The following is a 14,454-nucleotide window of genomic DNA, read 5'->3' as shown; positions in this document are numbered from 1 at the left end:
TCACATGGTTTACTATGCCAGGAATGACATCATCTAAAAGAATATGTCAAGATCCGTCTTGAAGTGCAGCACTGCCTGTGATAGGATAATATCCAGACACCGATGAGGAAGACCAGTTAATACCACTATTAAGCCAAGGTGCAAGCAACCACTAAAGCCAATGATGATGAAATTGAGAAGATAAAATATTATAACAAAATGTCCAAAGACTTGAAAATCAAAAGGGAAAAAACACACTTAGCATTTTTCACGGTGAGGGAAATGAAGAAAAAATTCAAACCTCAAATTGTAATATTAAAGGATTCTATGGGCAAAATATTGAGTGAGCATCAAAAGATGGAATACACACAGTCATTGTACCATAAAGAAACCATTTCAAGAGGCAGTAAACTATTAAGAGCTAATGATACTGAAGAACGAAGTCTAAGATGTATTGAAAGCATTGGCGAAGAACAAGGCACTGGAAATTTGTGGAGTCCAAAATGAAATCATTCAACAAACTGATGCAGCATTGCAGACACTCATCTCTGCCAAGAAATCTGGAGGACAGCTACCTGGCTAACTCATTCAAGAGATCCATATGTGTACCCATTTCAAAGAGGTGACCCAATGAAATGAGGAAATCATTAAACAAACAATATCAATAATATTGCATACAATTAAAATTTTTCTAAAGATAATAAATACAAAAATGGCTGCAATCATACACTATAGAACTTCCAGAGGTTTAAACTGAATTCAGAAGAGGACGTGGAACAAGGGATATCATGGCTGATGTCCAATGGATCTTGACTGAAAGCAGAGAATACCAGAAAGATGTTTACCTGAGCTTTCGGTTGTCCAGATCATGAAAAGCTATGGACAATACTGCAAAGAATGGATATTCCAGAACACTTACTTGTGCTTATGAAGAATCTGTACACAGACCAATAGCAGATCAAGGGAAAACCAAATGGTTTAAAATTAGAAAAGGTATGTGCCAGGGTTTATTCTTTCACCACACTTATTCAATCCTTACTCAGTCCATATGCTGAACAAATAATCTGAGGAGCTGGATTTACATGAAGAAAAACATGGCATCAGGATTAGAGGGAAGGCTCATTAACAACCTGTGATATGCAGATGATATAACCTTGCTTACTGGATGTGAAGAGGACTTAACATACTGATGAAGATCAAAGACCACAGACTTTGGTATGGGTTGCACCTCAATGTAAAGAAAAAAATCCTCACCGTTGAACCAATAAACAACGTCCATACAAATGGAGAAAAGACTGAAGTTGTTAAAGACTGCATTGTTAAGTATATTAAGACTGAAGTTGTTAAAGACTGCATTGTTAAGTATTAACACTCAGAGAAGTAGCAGTCAAGTAATCAAATGACATATTATTGCATTAGACAAATCAGCTGTACAAGACCTCTTTTTAAGTTCAATAGCAAAGATGTCAGTTTGTGGACTAAGATGAGCCTGACCCAAGCAATGGTGTTTTCAATAACCTGAGATGCATGTGAAAGTTAGACTGTAGAAAAATTGATGCATTTGAGTAATAAGTACCACGGCCATCCAAAAGAACAAACCAATTTGTGTTGGAAGAAGTGCAGTCAAAATGCTCCCTGAAAGCCCAGATGGCCACACTTCATCTCTCATAGTTCGAGCATATTTTCAGGAGGCACCGACTGGTCCCTGGAGAAGAATATCATGTTTGGTAAAGCGGAGGGTCAGAAAAAAGAAGACTCTCCCCAAATATAGACTGTCATAATGGCAGCAGCAATTATCTCAAATTTATCAACAATTGTGAGGTTGCCGTAGGACTGGGCAGTGTTTTGATCTGTTGTGTGCAGGGTTGCAGAGTCAGTTCTGATTCGATGGCACCTAATAATAGCAACTAGAAAAAGAGGAAGACCTCTAACGAGATGGATTGGCCAAGTGGCATCATTGATGGACTCAAGTGTGGCAGCGGTAGTGAGGTTGGCCCAGGATCAGACATTGTTTCGTTCTGCTGTGCATGGGGTCGCTATGAGTCGGTTCCGACTTGATGGCACCTGACAACAAAAACAACAGTACAATACTACACCTTGGAGAGATGACAGGGGTAGGCAATGAGGATTTGAGAGTCATTTGCAGAGTTGAAGCTACAGAAATGTAAGAAATTTAGGATGAGTACAGTACGGGGGGTGGTGGGGGAACTGAGTGGAGGTCTAGCATTTGGATATACTTACAGGTAGACAAGAGCAAGGAGAATCAGCAGAGACAAAGTAGGCGTAGGCGTGCCTGTGAGAATCTGGGAGCGTGTTGTTTTAAAGTGATGTCAAGGTGGTTTCAACTCATTGTGAAACTGTATAAGATTATGAGAAGCGGCTGGTGTATTTGAACCACCGACTTTGTGGTTACCAGTTCAGTGCTTACCCTACAGAACTTCTAGGGTAGTGTGGGTTATGCCATGGAGTCAGTTCTGATTCATAGTGACATGGTATGGGGTTTCTGAGGCTGTAAATCTTTATGGGAGCAGAGCCTCATCTTTCTCCCATGGGATGGCTGGTAGTTTTGAACTGCTGACTGTGAGATTAGCAGCCTGACTTGTAACCACTACACTATCAGTAGCATAGCAGAAAACATATATGCTAAGAAAGTTGTTTTAAGAATGAGAGATAGAGGATGAAGAAAAGTCTAAAAAGCCGAATGATATATAGACAGAAAGGTCACCTGGATGACAAAGTGCCAATACCAGGAGAGCATTAGAGAGGACCTCAGATACTTGTTGTGCTGTGGCACTGCAATGGTAACGCTAGGTGGGCTAAGCGTTGGAACCGACCAGACGGCACTTAACAACAAGTGCCATCTAGTTGGTTCAAACTCAGAGTGAACCCAGTATAAAGTTCCCCAGAAGCAGTTAGTGGGTTTGAACCACTGACTTTGTGATTCAAGGCCTCAGCCATATCCTACCGAGCAACAGTGCTCCCCTATAATATAGTAAGATCATTGATTTTGTTGAAAAGGGTTGGTTGGGCAAGGTGTGTAATTAAGTGCAGCCAGAGTGCTCCTTGGGGGGGCAGCATGGCCAAACTTCGGACATATTGTCAGGAGGGGCCATTTGCTGGAGAAGGACATCATGTTTGGTAAGGTGGAGGGTCAGAGAAAAAGAGGAAGACTCCCAGTGAGATGGATTAGCCAAGTGGCAGCATCAGTGGGCTCAAGTGGGGCAACACTTGTGAGGTTGGCCCAGGATCGGGCAGTGTTTCGTTCTGTTGTGCAGAAGGTCACTATGAGTTGGTACTGACTCGATGGCACCTAACAACAACAATCTGTACTGAGAAGTGACTCCTGTGCGTATTTATCCTTCTAGGCTTTTCTTTGATCGCTTATGCCCTGGTACAGCACCTTGCTCTTAAAAATCTTTTCATTATGGTTTTTACAACTGCTTTTTCTCTTCTTGGCACTCATTTTTGTAATCCTCCTTTGGGAGTTCGTGATCATCATTTAGCTAACACATTGGGGATTAAAGCAGTGGGAAAACTGAGTAGTTCTTCGTAAATTAATGTGCAGTGTACTTCTCTGCAGAATTTCTAATATGAAGTAATAGAAACACATCTCAACAATTTGCTTGCTGTTCTTGTTAAGTGATGTCAAGTTGGTTCCGACGCATAGCAACCCTAAACAAGATGTTCAAGGAGCAGCTGGTAAACTTGAATGCCAATTATATTATAAATGTTTGTTAAGATGTATGATGTGTAAGACCTAACCAAGTTCCTTTTCTTACTACTTATGCTTTACTGCCTAATAAGCACATCTGGTTGCGTGTTGTGAAGTCAGTTCAGGAGGTTTCCGAGACTGTAAATGTTCACGGGAGCAGAGCCACCTCTTTCTCCCGTAGATTGGGACTACTGACCTTGCAGTTAACAGTCCAGCTCATAAGCCACTATGCTACCAGAGCTCTTAATAATATCTATGAGTCATTGTGATTACACTTAATTAATGTACTAGTAAAAATATTCAGCACACGAATTACACAGAGAAAGTAAAAGAAAATAAGCATGGAATGAGAAGAAAACGATCTTTTCAATGGCTGTCATTTAGTGGAACAAACAGAAATGTCTAAGAGCTAAAGTAGTGAGTATATTAGAAAAAACTACCTGCTACTAATAAAAGCATAACAAAATCCATAAAGGTGAGTACGGTGGATTTTGATCTCTCTAATGTGGCACTGTGGGCTAATGCGTCAGACTGCAAAGTTGTTTGAACTGCAAGTTTGGTGATTCAAGCTCACCAACTGCTCCTTAGAAACCCTATACAAGGTCGCTATGGGTCAGAATCGACTCAATGTTACTTAAAAACAACACTGCAAAGTTGGTTTGAACCACAAGGTTGGAGGTTCAAGCTTACCAGCTGCTCTTGTGTTGTTGTTGTTAAGTGCCGTCGAGTCGGTTCCGACCCATAGCGACCCTGTACAGGGTTTCCGAGGGTGTAAATTCTTACGGGAGTAGAAAGCCTCATCTTTCTCCCGCGGAGCGGCTGGTAGTTTCGAACTGCTGACCTTACGGTTCGCAGCCCGATTCGTAACCACTACGCTACCAGAGCTCCTTAAGAAACCCTATACAGGGATGCTATGGGTTAGAACTGACTTGAACCTTTAGGAAAAGCCTGTGGTACAGTTGTTAAAGCACTTGGCTTTGGTCAGCAGTTTAAAAGCCCCAGTCTCTCCATGGGGAAAAGATGCAGCAGTTGGCTTCTGTTAAGGTTTACAGCCCTGGAAACCCTCTGGGGCTACTCTGCCCTATGGTGTCACTGAGTTAGAATTGACAACTAGATGGATACGTCTCAAAGAATTCAAGGAATTTTGACATCCAGTTTCACTTCAAAACCAATTAATAAAATTACTCTTAAAATGTACTGACCATGATATGGATAGCTTTATGAGTAGAAAAAAATATCCACATAAAATAAATGGATGCGGGATGAATAAATGTGAAGCTTCCCTGACGTGAAATGATCTAAGTCTAAGCTTGTTGCCATACTTGAAAAGGAAGAAGCATTGCATAGAAAACATCTAGCAAAAGTCTAAAAGGAAGAGAAGCAAGCGCAGTTCAGAGTGTCTGCATTAGCCACTAGGTGGTGGCATTGGCCCAGGATACTTCAGCTGTGGAGGTGGTGGTGAAGTGCGTGGTGTCTTTAGGACTGTAGAGGGTTTCCGAGACTGTAAATCTTTACGGGAGCCGAAAGCTGTGGAGGCAGATTAAGTAAATATGTGGCCATTTGTTAAGTTGAATGTTCACAGCTTTGGAGTGTCAGCGAATGGGACCATAACTCATTCTACCTCATTATTTTTTAATAAAATCTTTGAAAAACATGCTAATTTTGAGGAGCCACTAAAATTAAGAAAAATCATCAACAAATTAAGTAAGTAGGATTTGTTATAAAATTATCATAAAAAACACATTTGCCCACTCACCTTTACTACGTTGTCCCCCGTTTGTCCATTATTCCGTAAACAATCTAGACAAATGGCAATCTGTGGGTCACTTCTGTGATAGTCTTTGTCGTCCTGATTTTCATCACCTTCTTCATCTACTTTAGGTTTGTCAACCTTTGAAGTATCATCTGCATAATTAAGTAAAATTGAGTCAGACAGAAACAAAGTTGATTTTAGAGTTAAAGCCGTAAAATATGTTAAGTATTAAAAAATAGGTATTAAAAATATGTATGTATTTCTCAGCAGTTTTTGAAGAATAACTTTTCACATTTTGTTATTATGTTTCAACCAACTCAATTAACCAACTGTGACTTACTAACATAGCCTATAACTGCTAGCTGCACTGGGGCAGTCAACTTAAGAGTCAAGACTAGCTATACTCCGTCACCAAACGATATTGTGATAGCAGTATCTTCAGAGTGGACCAGTTATAAAAACAAATGCAAATTCTCTATACCTTCAAATTAAAAACCAAGTACCCATCTTTCACACTACAAAATACTTTCTTTGCTGCTGCTGTTAAGTATTGTTGAGTCCGTTCCAACTCATAGTGATAGTGTACCCGGCTTCTGAGGCTGTAAATCTGTATAGGAGCAGAAAGCCTTAGTCCCCTGTGGAATGGCTGGTGGATTTGAACTGTTTACCCTGTGGCTAACAGCCTTATCGTATGCCACGACACCACCAGGGCTCCACTAGCCTGCTATTACACTCAGGGTGGCCGCCATACTGGAGGAAACACACGTAAGCCAACAAAAGAGATCTGTTTGGCAGTATGATAGAATTTTGATGGCAGAGGTAAAATGGACACACGTGAGAGAGGCAATAAACCCCTGGGGTGAGATGGAAATTTAGGTATGATTTTCAAAATATAGAAATCTATAAGGTAAAATCTATAGGAATTAGCTAGCCATGTATTATAGAAAGGCTAAGACAATTAATGATTTCTCAGCTCCACTTAGTGCCTACAGTGAAAGTGGTACCACAAAGAGAGAAGGTAGGTGTTCTTTCTTCTACATATTCATATGGAACCCACATAGGCAGGAGCTCTGGGAAAACATCCAAACTGTCCACCCAAACTAAAGACCAAGTTATTATAAATACCGCACTTCCAAAAGAGCTTACATAAAATTCATAAAGTAGGATGTGGCCCTTTGCATGTCAATCTACAAAATGCACGGGTTCATAAACTAAACTTTCAGAGAACTGTTGCTGATGATCCGTGTCTGGTCTCTTAAACAGGTAGCTAAACACTGGAACTCACAGTGACCCCGGATAGTGTGGCTGGGGAGTTTTAACCGCTGACCTCATGGTTAGTGCTTACCCTACAGGGCCACACCAGGCCTCCTTTTACTATGTATACTATTCTAGAACTATACTGCTTAGATTTTAATGTGCGCTTGAGCAAAAACATTACTGTAGTTAAGTCATTTTGTGGTTAGGCTTAGTTTCTTTGGCCATCCATCTTGTTCTCATTGACCAAAAGTTTTTCAAAACTTTTCTGTAGTCTCCTCCACTATAAGCCGGAACACAGCCCTGAATTAATAAAATAAAAACAAACGCATTTTCCCATCAACTTGATGATGTAAAACTATCTGTGCTTTTAAGGAGCCCTGGTGGTGCAGTGGTGTAGGCGCTGAGCTGCTAACCCCAAGGTCAGCCGTTCACACTCCTCAGCCCCTGCACAGGAGAAAGATGAGACTGTCTGCTCCTATCAAGATTTACAGCCGCTTAACTCAATGGGGCAGTTCTACTTCATCCTGTAGGGGTCACTATGAGACAGAATTGACTCGATGGCAGTGGGCTTTAGTTTAGATCTTAGGGGAAAACCAGGACTGGGAGATTGAGGCCACAACGGAGCCTAAGAAAATCCAAAAACATTCTTAAAAAATTTCAGTAACAACAGAAAAAGATAATACTAAATCTTAATGTACGCTCAGTAAATCATTTCTAGATTCAGAAATTATTAAAAATTACTGAGTCTCCTGGGACCTGGAGATGGATGGGTGATGGAGACAATTCTCTGAAGCACTAGACATATTTTTCACATCTCCAGGATACGTGAAGTTCGTACTGTCTGAGTGTCACCTGAGGAGACATCATGGCAGAAAGCCTCACCTGGCTGCCAGCCACTTCTCAGTTCCCTCTCCCATTAAAACAAACATACAAAGCAAATCAACCCAAACAAACCCTCTCAGTGTTTAGTTGCAAATTAGGGGTATTTTTTTCACTCGAGCTCTCCAGAAAACCTAGTCATTTTCTTGGTTTAGTTACTTCCCAAAGTCTAGTTTTCTCTATTTCCAACTACCCTTAACTCCAGTGATTCTAGATCAACATGCTGTTAATGCCTTTAATTGATTTTGACCCACAGCAACCCAATGTTTCAGAGAAACCCACAAGTTTTTCCTAGGGGGGTCCTGGTATTGCACTGTAAGATAAGTACTGGATGCTAGCTGCAGGGTCGGCAATCCAACCCCACCAGTTGCTCCTCAGAAACTTTACACAGTAGAGTCACTGTGAGTTGGAACTGATTCACGACCCTGACCAGCAACAATTGTTATGGGAGCAGATCAACAGGTCTTTCTCCCACAGAGCTCCTGGGTGGGTTCAAACCAGCAATCTTTTGGTTACCAGCTGAGTGCTTAACAGATGTGCCACCAGGGCTCCTTCCACATCTGTACATTTTTAAAATCTCAGAGAAAGGAATAAATGTAAATAAAGGGGCACATAAATTTAGTGCAGGAAAAATTTTAGCTTGAGAGATAAAGTAAAGTTACCAAAAGCTGGTCATTTAGAGAGCTGTGTCTAGATGACTATTTTTGCTCAGATACAGAAATAGGAAAACATCACCTTGTCCATTTTCTTGAGGCTTATTTTTCTTCCAAAACTCAGATTCACGCTCAAGTTCTTCTAATTTAAAAGAAAAAATATCCACAAATCAGAGAAACAATCATGAAATCTATCAAAGAAATGCTGGTTTCATAAAATACAAAAATCTGTAAGAAGTTATAAAGCAACTTACGTTCTCGTAGTCCAGGAACCAGTTTAAATATAATTTCTTCTAATGTATTATCCAACCTTTCAAAGAAAAAAATTGTAGCAATGATGACATCAAGAGTCAATATGTAACTAGTTTGAGATCTGTATCGCATTTGTATTACAAACTACAGGGCATACATAACGTTGGCATATCAACGTTGGCATATCAATTAGACCAAGCTCAGGGAATTTGCACAGGGAGCAAGCACACCTAGGTCTAGCCTTCTCCAAAGCGGTGGGTTACCCAATCCCTACTTCTATAGGAAAAATATATCCCTCTTTCCCTAGACTCACCTTTGGCAATGTGATTTTAAAATTCCTCCTATTAAGGGATGACGTTTCAAGGACTGGACTTCAACTGATTGAGGCCAACTGAACATGACAGAAGTGACAGTGTGCTTAGTACCTAGTTCCAAACCTACATGTTAAGAGGCATCACATGCATATGTCTGCACACACACGGACTTACTCGCCCTCCCTTTCTCTCTCTCTCTCTCACTCAGAACCTTGATACTGTGAGAGGCCAACAAGGCAGGATGACACACCATGTTGAAGGGAGCCCAGCTGTCCTGCGGAGATCAATCTACAAACAGACTGCCCCCAACAGGTGAAAGAGCCTAGCTAAGATCAGCAGAGCAATCTATCCAGCTGGCTGCTCATTGTTGTCACATGAATGAGCCCAACTAAGACCAGAACAACTACCTGGCTGATCCCCAGACCTGCAAGAGATCATAAATGTTGATGTTCAGGAATGCAGGTAGTCCCTGACTTACAGTGTATTCGAGTTGTGACGAAACATAATTATTATATATAAGTATTGCTAATAATGAAAAGTTTAAAAAAGAGGTATTCAACTTACATCAGAACCAACTTCGGATGGAGTTTTTGGAACACAGCCCTATCATAAGCAGGGGACTATCTGCAGCCTGCTATGCACTGATAGCTAAGTGATATTATCCTCTCTCAAAATATCACAATTCTGGCTCTTTTCTATAAAGAAAATTGACCTATATCCCTCTCTGAAAAATATAGAGCAGTATGGCGTTACATTTTCCTAGGAGAAAATGTAAGTATTTTTCTTATTTTCCTTTTCGGCTATAGTAGTCGAACTCTTCCTTTCCATGACTAACCCTTTCAGGTCTTCAATGACAAGCTCTGGCTCCCAAAGAACCCTTTTCTCTCTTCATCTTCTCATTCTGTTCAGCGGCAGTACTACTGTCTGACGACAATAAACAGACACAACCCACCACTAAAGTCTTTACTTAAACCATTGCCACCTTCAGCCACTTTCCAATCTTTTCTTCCAACTAGATTGCCACACATTTTCTTTTACTTTATGAAACTCTCAAAATCACCCATAACTTCCTCATTAGTGTAAAACAGTTTGAAGAATTTAAAAACTATGTTCTTCTACCTTACTCTATTGATAGTTTGCTTAACACTGATCCTTTTAAACTTTCCTGGTTCTTCCTTTTTTGTTTGATCTTTCTTCATCTCTGAGTATTTTTCTTTTTTTCCAACCACCTCTAAATATGAGTAGTCTCCATTTTGACTGTTTCAACACACTTTCTTCTTTGAGGATCTTAGTCACATTTGTGGCTTTATAGTTAACATATAAGCAAATGACTTGGGTCTGGACCCATGTTACATCTTTCTGCTAGGATCTCATTTATCCTCTTTCAACAAAATACTGAGTGCTGCTCTCACTGTCTCACATTTTTAAATGATTCTGTTTACTGCTATTGTAGTTAAATGCCATCAAGTCAGTTCTGATTCATAATGACCCTGTCTAGAGTCACCAAGGAACAGCTGGTGGATTTGAACCACCATCTCTGTGGTTAGCATCCCAGTGCTTATCCTACAGCACCACACCAGGACTCCAACTGAGACTATGGTGGTGGTGGTGTGCTGTGGATCCTGCATAGGGTTTCTGAGGCTGTAAATCTTTACAGGAGCAGAAATTCTCAGCTTTCTCCAAAGGAATGGCTGGTAGTTTGGAACTGCTGACTTTGAGGTTAGTAGCCCGACATAACCACAATGCTACCAGAGCTCCTTGAATGATACTATAGCTCTCCCAAATAGACTCAAACTGCTATCTTGGCTTCTCTCTCCACCAAGCTCAACTGACAGCACCATCTCAATGGCTCTTCTATCTACTCGTTCCATGTCTCTTCTCTCTTCAGCACTATTTCTAGCCCTTCTCCACCACTGGGCTACACTGACTTACTGCATTCTATAGAATCATTCCCTTCAACATTCAAATATGGCTATTTCTTCCCTATCAAAAAAAAAAAACCAAACTCCTTGGCCACTTTTGTTTCCATTTGGAGCAAAATTCCTAGAAAAGTAGTCTATAGTCACTGTTCTGGTTCTTTTCCCACCCCTTCTCTCTTGAAACTAACCCATTTGGTCTTGTGCTGTAGCTCTACTTGGACCCCGAAACTGCTCTCCTTGTCGGGGTCCATCATCACCTCTCAGCCATCACCTGACGTCCAGGGCACCCGCTGAATTCTCCTCCTCTCACCTCACTGGTTGCATCTCCTCAGTTTCCTTTGCTGTTTCCTCCTCTTCTCCCCAATGCCAGGGTTCAATCCTAGGTCCTCTATTCTTCTCTCTACTCACTTCCTTAGTGATCTCATCCTGACTCACAGCTTTAAATACCTTCCAATGCTAAAGCAACAGCGTGTCTGTCAGTTTGCTGTACTGTGGTGGCTTGCGTGTTTCGATGATGCTGGACGTTACCCACTGCTACTACAACTGCCAGCAAAGTCACCCATGGTGGGACAGATTTCAGTGGAGCATTCAGACTGAGACAGTCTGGGAAGGAAAGCCTTGTCATCTACTTCTAAAAATAAACCAATGAAAACCCTATGGATGAAAACAGAACACTGTTTGATCTACCGACTGCTGGAAGATAACTAACCCTCTAGGTTGAAAGGTACTCAAAATAAGCACTGGCTGCAATAAGGCATACCAATGGTTGTGAAGATGGTTTATGAATGAGCAACACTTCATGCTGAAGTGCTTACCTCAGGCTTCTTCCGCTGGAGCCCAGACTTTATTATACATATATTCACCTGCCCCTAACTTCCTCGTGTTGGAAATGTTGTTGCTAGGTGCCATCAAGCCAGCTCTAACTCACAGAGACCCCACAGACCACAGAATGAAACACTGCTCAGTCTTGTGCCATCCTGACAATGTGATGTTTTAGCCCATTACTACCACTGTGCCAACCCATCTCATTCACGGTCTTCCTATTTTGCACTGACCCCTTCACTTTATCAAGCATGATGCTCTTTTCAAGGGATGAGGAGTGCCTTCTGATAACATGTCCAAAGTGTGTGGACAGTCTCACCATTCACACTTCCAAGGAGCATTCTGGCATTCAATGCATGGTATGTTCAGTATTTCTTGCCAACAGCATAATTCAAAAGCATCAATTCACCTCCGATTTTCTTTATTCATTGTCCATTTTTCACATGCAGATGAAGTGATTAAAAATACGATGGCTTGAATACTTTTTTTTTTTTTTAAAGAGAAGTAAGCCTTTAATTTATTGGCAGCAAAGAAGTTGGCTGAGTTGGTGGTAGCTTTGGTGACTAGTCAGACCAAATCCCATATCCTCGTCTGACTCCTCCCACTCTTCCTTTGCTTCAACCTTGGCGGGGGTGAAGGCAGCAGCTGGAGCAGCAGTGGTGGCAGTAGCCACAAATGCAGATGGATCAGCCAAGATCAGCCAAGAAGGCCTTGACCTTTTCAGCCAGTGGGACTCAGTCCCACTTTTCAGGTGTACTCAGTCTCCACAGACAAAGCCAGGGCCCGCTTGTACCCATTGATGATGGAATGAGGTACTGAGGCCACAGCTGGGTAACCAATCTGGAGACACACACTGGCACCATTGCTAACATCCTCCAGGAAGTGAGTATGCAGAGCTTCCTCAGTGATATCAAGCACTTCTGGGTTATAGATGCTGCCATTGTCAAACACCTGTTGGATAATCAGCCCAAAGGAGAAGGGGGAGATGTTCAGCAGGGTGGCTTCGCTGGCTCCCACTTTGTCTCCAGTCTTGATCAGCTGCACATCACTCAGGATTTCAATGGTGCCTCTGGAGATCTTTATGGTGATGCCCAGAGCCTGGAAGAAGGAGGTCTTCTCCAGACCCAGACCAGTGTTCTGGGCTGGCACAGTAACCTCACATGGGGCAATGGCCCCAGCACGGGCGGCAGCCGGCAGCATGCCCCTGATCTCAGTGAGGTCCTCCTTGGTGAACACAAATCCCACATTGCCCCGGATGTGAGGGAACAGTTTCTCCAGAGCAGGGTTGTTTTCCAGGTGCCCCCGGATGGCCTTGTGCATCATGGTGTTCTTGCCCATCAGCACCACGGCTTTCCCGCGCAAGGACATGCGGATCTGCTGCATCTGCTTGGAGCCCACGTTGTCTGCTCCCACAATGAAGCATTTTGGATAATCATCCAAAAGTTGTATGATCTTAAGGAAGTAGTTGGACTTCCAGGTCGCCCTGTCTTCCCTGGACATCACGATGGGGCGTCAGGGATTGCCACGCGGGGTTTAAAGACGATGTCACTCTCACGAGGACGCCTGGCCGGCTTGAATACTTTTAAGAGGTCTTTTAACCCAATGCAGATTAACCCAATGCAATATGTCATTTGGTTTCTTGGCTGCTGATTCCATAAATGTTGATAGTGGATCCAAGAAAAATGTTAAGTCTTTGACAACTTCAATCTTTTCTCCATGTATCATAGTCTATTGGTCCAGATATAAAAAAATTTTCTTTTCACACTGAAATCCATACTGAAGGCTTTAAAAAAAATCATCAGCAAGTGCCTCAAGTCCTCCTTGCTTTCAGCAAACAAGATTGTATCATCTGCATATCCCATGTTGTTAGTGGGCCTTCTTGCAATGCTGACGCCACGTTCTTCCTATAGTCTGATGACAGCTTCTCCAGTTATTTGCTCAGCATACAGATTGATTAAGAATGGTGGAAGGATATAGCCCAGACATATACTTTGCCTATTTTTTAATACTCAGTACTGCCCTCCCCCTTTTCTCTTTGAACAACTGCCTCTTGGTCTGTATACAGGTTCTGCATGAGCATAATTTAAATGTTCTGGAATTTTCATTCTTTGCAATGTTATGCATAATTTGTCATGATCCACACAACTGAATGCCTTTGCATTGTTAGTGAAACACAAGTAAACATCTTTGTGGTATTCTTCGCTGTCAGCTAAGATCCATCTGACTTAAGCAATGCTATCATCTCTCAGGTCAAAAACTTGAGTCATGCTTCACTTTGTGACCATTTCCAGCCCCTTCTACTGCTGCTATTTCTTCCCTAGATCATTGCAATTGCCTTCTAGCTGCTCTCCCTGCTCCTATGCACCTATCCCTCATCTCTAGACACTAAAGGTAGTGTTTCCTTTACAAAGTTACTAAAATGACTCTTTTAATACTAAGTCAACCACCAGGTCAATTCCTGAACCAAAACCCTATAAAAGCTCCCAATCTCACTTGGCGTAAAAGAAAAAGCTTTACAGTGGCCAAGGCCCTGCACAGTCTGCACCTTGACTCGTTCACTGTCCTTTAGCACTCCAACATGTCTGTGGTGCACTCCTCTAAACTTCTCATGCTTTCTCCAGATTTACAAACGGTAACACACATCCATCAGGCCTTTGCTTGAACCTCATCTCACCATCTCACTTAAAACTGCATCTGTTCCTACCCTGACTTCACTCCTGAGCCCCTGTCACCCTGCAGTGCTTTATCCTATGAACTTTTCACTTTTTAACATACTATAAAATGTATTGTCCGTCTCTCCCTCTAGAAATTTTAGCTTTACAAGAGCAAAAGATATTTAGTGGGTCTTAAGCTCCTAGAATGGTGTCTAGAAGGAACAGACAGTCTGTAACTGTTTGTTGGATGAATGATTCCC

General features: G+C 41.9%; 1 protein-coding gene and 1 pseudogene across 1 annotated transcript in view; both read right to left on the bottom strand.

Annotated features, from left to right (window-relative positions):
- Positions 1 to 14,454, bottom strand: part of PCGF5 (polycomb group ring finger 5) — a 63,168-nt gene that overhangs the window by 23,432 nt on the left and 25,282 nt on the right. Inside the window, exons 3-5 of the mRNA XM_006831133.1 lie at positions 8,488 to 8,543; positions 8,316 to 8,375; positions 5,448 to 5,596 (exon numbers count right to left, since the gene is read on the bottom strand). Of these exons, the coding sequence (XP_006831196.1) occupies positions 5,448 to 5,596; positions 8,316 to 8,375; positions 8,488 to 8,543 (265 nt within the window). The remainder of the gene's footprint in view (positions 1 to 5,447; positions 5,597 to 8,315; positions 8,376 to 8,487; positions 8,544 to 14,454) is intronic.
- LOC102819294 lies at positions 12,058 to 13,040 on the bottom strand (annotated as a pseudogene).

The sequence above is a fragment of the Chrysochloris asiatica genome, unplaced genomic scaffold (genome assembly GCF_000296735.1).
Source record: "Chrysochloris asiatica unplaced genomic scaffold, ChrAsi1.0 scaffold00003, whole genome shotgun sequence".
In the NCBI taxonomy this organism is placed as follows: domain Eukaryota; kingdom Metazoa; phylum Chordata; class Mammalia; order Afrosoricida; family Chrysochloridae; genus Chrysochloris; species Chrysochloris asiatica.
This window is presented reverse-complemented; position numbering and strand designations above follow the sequence as displayed.